Consider the following 6,069-nt stretch of genomic DNA (forward strand, 5'->3'; position numbering starts at 1 on the left):
AATGTTCACGTTTTTGTGATTCATTTCCGTACTATTAGACAAGAACAAGTAATCAAAGTTGATTATTCGTCCTTATCTAATTCACGTGGACTAAAAAAATCACGTGGATATTATTCTATGAGATTTGGTACACGAAAAAGGGATGTTTACTCTCAGGTATAAAGATAATATGCATACATTTATATAGATACACACACACACACACACACACACACATATATATATATATATATATATATATATTTATACATAACGAATTAATGAATACAGGAGATGTAGACTTATTCTGTAACTTTTTAACAACAATTTTACTAGCTATCGTGTATGCAGATATTTCATGACTAAAAAGCTCGATGACAGTATAACTCTTTCATGAAAAATTATAGATATATAAAACAATACAAAAAGATAAATATAACAGGCTAATAAGAGTCAGCAACGATAAACGGCGCAATTATTTAGTGAATAATCAATAATCAGATATTAGACTGATGTCTTCTTTATTTTGAATGTTTCGACTCTCTTTCGAGTTCTCTTCAGCAGGAATGATACAAGTATCGTACGACTATCTGAGTGACACGTCATCGTACACAGACGTGTGTTCTAAAAATGTGTATCTTTATATTTGATTTTAACATTTCTACTTTTTAAGTTTTAACATGTTCAACAAAGCAATGTTTCAGTGCAATGCTTCATGTTCCATGATAATTACACGCTATATGTTTGTCAATTTGCGAGTGACTTAAACATTATGGACATGAACTGATTAGACTTGTATTTATTACCACTAATTCTCTCTCTCTCTCTCTTTCTCATCTTTCCTTCTTTTTTCTTTATAGAAATGTATTTTACATAAAAAGTTTGAATAACTATTTAATTATATTGAGGATTTTAATCATGAAATAGAGTAGCAAATACATTTTCATTAAAATTTCAGCTAGCAAAAGTGACGTTCTTCGAAGCAGTGCCGATTATGATATACACATCAGGTGCATTAGCGCAACTTTATATTTTGTGTTCCTGCGTGCAACAATTAATAAATGCGGTAATTGATAATCGGTAATTTATCTTTTAGATAATTTTGTTTTTAATTTACAACTGTAAAATTGAAGAAGCATTTAAAAATCTCGTTATGATTCTATTTTTGACGAAGTTACAGTTATTTCTTTTGAATATTTATCTATTTTTGAGGACGAACTTGGCGATTTTTTAATTTTTGCGTAGGTATGATAACAATTTGGGGTAATTGTACAATTTAGCTACAGTATCTCAAAAATCAATAAAATTATGCTTATTTCAACGCCGAACGTAGCCTATGCATTCAGAAACTACTCGCTGAGCCTAGTAATCCGCTTAGTGAGCTCTTACAAGAAATCATTGATCACTCAGTAGGAAGTCATAGTGCCTACTAAATGCTTATATTCAGCAGACTCAACAGTTGCTCTATTGATGTATTCTTCTAGATCTAAAATTCTGATTGAATCTAAAAGAATACACCAATAACAGCAAGCGCTTACTCAACTGTTGAGTCCGTTAAATGCACCCATTAGTGATTCTTTAAGATTGGTTCATACACTTATATACCAACGAAGAACTAAAGGTAAGAACCAATCATATTAAAGAATCGATCACTAAGCATTTACTAATCAGTATTTTCTGTTCAGTGCAGCTATTACCGATTATTGGTATTTAATTAATTTTAGCTTGTTTTTTTTCAAATTTTATTCAATTAATTTTATTGTAATATTAAAAATATTAGAAAGGTACTGGCTCTGTACTTATAACAAAAGGTAGTATACAAGAAGGGCAAAAAGCCAATAAAAGAATTTTAATTTAAATAAGTTAAAATTAATACAAAATTAAAATAAACAAACGTTTCAACTCCAATCAAGTCATTTTCAATGCAATCTTATAATAATATAAAAATCTTTCTAAATTTTAAAAATCTGTACATGGTCTTACAATATTCTTACAATTCCTTAATATAAAATTTTTTCTTTCTGTGTAATACGCTGCGAGTTATTTTTATTAAGAATTAACAAAGTCATAAGAAAATTCTGGAAAAGTAACCGTGAACAAAAAGAATTAATATTAATTACATAAAAATTAGTAATATGATAATGTACCTTAGTAAATATGTTAAGAGTCCAATAATACACAACGAAAAAAATGTAGACTGTAGTCCATTTCGTGGTACAATATAATAGTCTTTTTATTTTATAAGTTATTATAAGCAAATTTGCAAAAGTAACAAGTATCTAACTTGCACGATGTCAAATAACGAAATGTCAAGCAGAAAAACATTGTCGAGAACGAAAAACGGAAAAATAGGGGGGAAAAAGGAGAGAAGATATTACGAAGGAGAAAGAGAATGTGTAATGTCAGAATACAATTTGGCAAAGACTCCGTGTCATTTTATCTATTTATTCCATGTTTTTGTTTTTTAATATGGACCATTTATCAACCTTTTATTATATGAAGGCTCTACATCTAATATATCCACTTTATCCCATTTAAAGTTATGATTCTCCTCAATACGATGGTTGGAAATCACTGATGGAAATTTTGAACTTATATTGATATTTTGATTGAAACATGTTCATGCAATCTGATCTTTAATTGTCTTTTAGTTTGGCCAACATAACTGACATCACAATCCTCGCTATTCTGTAGACCACATTTTGATTCTGAATGTGTTCTAAATCATCCTTTCCTCTCTTTATAAAACTTCTTAATGTGTTAGGAATGGTAAAAGTCAATTTACAATTAAACATGTTAATAATAGGTATAAATCTTTCGAATATCGTATTAATATATGGAATCCTAAAAAATCTCTCAGTGTCATCCTTATTCTTATTCAAATTATTAATCTTATTAATGTGATATTTAATTCTATTATGAATAGTCGAAAAAATAAAACGTAACGGATATCTATTCTATAAAAAAATCTTAATAGCGTCAATCAAATTATTTCGTTGGAATTTCGGATGACACAAACAAAAAATCTTATCCACAACTCCATAAATTACACCTCTTTTATGACAAAGTGAAAGAAATCTACCGGAAAAGGTTGCTTTACGATATATATCAAAAATAAGATTCCGTTCTTCAATAATCAATATCGTATCTAAAAAATTTATTCTTCCATTAAGGCTTTATTTTAATATTTAATTAACTGTATTTTTATATAATATAATTAAAGTAACAAATTTTTAAATATTAATATTTTTATTTTCTAGCAAAAGAAAAAGGGGGGAGTTATGTAAAAGGGGAGAATATAAGAAATATAATACTTGATATGTAATGTAATGTCTAATCTTCTTCGATAATTATTTCCTCATTTTTATCCACTGCTTCGTTTGTCTCCTTCGGAGTGGTTTTAATTATAGCTTCATAACAGCGCGTTTCTGCCATCACCAAGCATCTTCGTCTGCAAGTAAACATATACGTCAAAATATAAAATACACAGTCGACAATGATGAATATAATTGATTAAAATAATTTAAATTAAAATAATTTATATTAATATATTAAATTAACTAAGATATATTAATTAAGATACTTGCACGTTACTGTGATCATCCCGCGGTTTTCTCACTGGATTCCAGTTAGTTACAGGCTTCTCATTCGTCAGCATCAAACCACGGATGCAGTACGATAAAGCAACTTTATTCAAATTGCGATCCTATTGTATTAAAGAATGTAATAATAATAATTTTTCGTAACAAAAGTGATGTTTTAATCGAACTTACACGCCATTCAGAATTTAGAACATCAGCCAAGCTCAATATATCGGACGCTACTGCGGCTTCCTCTAAAGTTCTTATAGTATTCAGATAATTCTCCTGCAGGAATTTGACGAATACTACTGACTGTGATTGGAAGAATGCCGCTATTTCTTCGGGATCGTGTACAAATTTGAAAGAATTTCCATGTGATTGTCCTAAAATATTAAATATAAATACAATTTATGAAAGTTTCAAATCCAGAAGTAAAATCTAATTACTTTTCGGATTTATGACTCTTCCGACGCCATGTAGCAGACCCAAAGTTTCCTCCCGTATCCCGCATTCGCTTTTCACGTGTCTCTCAGGCACTAACAATCATAGAAATACAATGCAGATTCGTACTTATTGGTTCAATTATTAGTGCATATACCTCTGAGAGAAACAAAAATTAGATTTAGAACGGCGCTGCGCACGTCGCCGATGCTGTTGGACAATATCTCGTCGATGTGTCGTTGAGAGACATGCAGCATGTCGCCAGAAATGGAATTCAATGTATTAGATACCCGTTTCAATACGTTCTTCATCGAGGTAGTCGTGGCTGCGTTTATACTGTATAAATAAATCACAATTAAAGAGAATCAGAGAGACGTTTAATCTTTAAGAAATTATAATTCTCACTTGATGATGTCAATGCCAAACTTCATTCTTATATCAGGTGGAAACAAAATATGCATCAGTTTTGAATTACCAGTTTCTGTGAAAACGAATATCACAGGTTCTCTTCCCATTTGAAAATATTTTCTAGATATTTATAAAGAAATATATCATAATGGTTTGATTAAAGTATTGAACCGTTCATTACAAATTGACCAAGTGTTGCTTACTCCAAGAGTGCGAAGAAGTTTTTGTAATCCTCATGATAGACATTTGGGATATCCTTAACAAGGAACAATTGTTTTAAACAGTCACCCAATACTGTGTGATAACGTGTTGCACGTATTAAATGATCCTCGAATCTATCACCTTGTCGCATTATGTGTTCTAAAAACAATTCGAAATTATGAATCAAGTTATGTATCACAAAGAAGCTTGAATTTGAAATTGTGACAATTACTATTTTCATCTTCAACCGGATCAACTGGCGTAATCCACTCTATAACATCAAAACTATTTTCTTTAGCAAGTAATTTTATAGCTGCAGTTTTGCCACAGCCGGAAGGTCCAGAAAGGATCAACATAGAAGGTTTTCCCTTCAGTGTCTTGTTTTGAAGCCAATTAGAGATTTCTTTCTGTTTCTGTTTACTAATTGCCAATTCAGACAGCCTTTCAGGCTCGCAGGCCTGAAGCAGCTTTGATAAGCTGGTTTCATGCTTTCTCTTTTTGAAATTACTTTGCGTAAATCTGTCAAACAGAGTCTTATCTAATTCTGCTCTATTAGTACGTTTTAGTATGGGTTTATTTGCAGGTTCGCAATCAAATGATGGAACGCACCAAGTGTTAGTTCTCTGCAAACAAACATAATTCAGTTACTTGAACAATTAAATTTAACACTTAAATTATTAAGAAGAAAATGTTTTGTATTTTAAACAAGATGTGAAGATAAAGATAAGAAAAGGTTTGTTCACATCATGTTCCAACATGCTCTTATCATAGCGAGCCTCATTGGAATGAGTAGGAGTTATGATAAGCATGTTGGAACATGCGATGTAAACAAACTTAATACAGTGTTTAGGTTAGGATGAAATAAGGCGAGACACATTTATTCACATTTCACTCGAATAACACAAGCTTTTTAAATAATATTTATCAAAATATTTTTGATATTTACCTTCGATTCAACCATGTTTCTTTTATATAAATTGTGTTATAATCATATTTTTAATGAGCTTGAAAGATTGCCTCGTATCAATCTTACGTCTCTTTAAAACATATGTTCTAAGCATGTGTTATATGATTCTGCCAATAGCAACCAATATTGCCAATAGTGTCATAAATATTGTCAACCTTTCTTCCATTTGAATATTATATCTGTACACGATACAGGAAATTGCATAATTAATATTTTGATCTACAAAGTTTTTTTCTTTTTATTTAATATGAACATTAAGAGTTACAAATAAACTTAGAATTAAACTCTGATTTTTCTATTATGCTTCAAAGTCTTTTCAAACAATTTCTTTGTTTCGTAATTTAAGTCTCGTTCTTCTTGTAAACAGGAATTTTTACATATATCTTAATTTTTTCAGAAGCGTAAAAACGATCTCAAATTTACTAAATTCACGATTAATTCAATTGCTCGAATTAATTCAACATATGAAATTAATACTTATAGCAAAATTAT

The 6,069-nt window shown here is 30.0% G+C and overlaps 1 protein-coding gene across 1 annotated transcript; it reads right to left on the reverse strand.

Moving 5' to 3' along the window:
* Positions 1-3,209: 3,209 nt before the first annotated feature.
* On the reverse strand, positions 3,210-5,713 carry Rad17 (Rad17 checkpoint clamp loader component). The gene is made up of 9 exons (XM_087415883.1): positions 5,557-5,713; positions 4,843-5,233; positions 4,613-4,769; positions 4,407-4,529; positions 4,159-4,337; positions 4,007-4,096; positions 3,753-3,943; positions 3,567-3,685; positions 3,210-3,430 (listed from the first exon to the last, which is right to left on the reverse strand). Exons 1-9 carry the CDS (start codon positions 5,569-5,571, stop codon positions 3,313-3,315), a joined length of 1,383 nt encoding a protein of 460 aa, XP_087272009.1. The 5' UTR covers positions 5,572-5,713; the 3' UTR covers positions 3,210-3,312.
* Positions 5,714-6,069: the final 356 nt, after the last annotated feature.

Source organism: Acromyrmex echinatior, chromosome 19 (assembly GCF_024713525.1).
Source record: "Acromyrmex echinatior isolate Ae372 chromosome 19, ASM2471352v2, whole genome shotgun sequence".
NCBI classification, from domain to species: Eukaryota; Metazoa; Arthropoda; class Insecta; order Hymenoptera; family Formicidae; genus Acromyrmex; species Acromyrmex echinatior.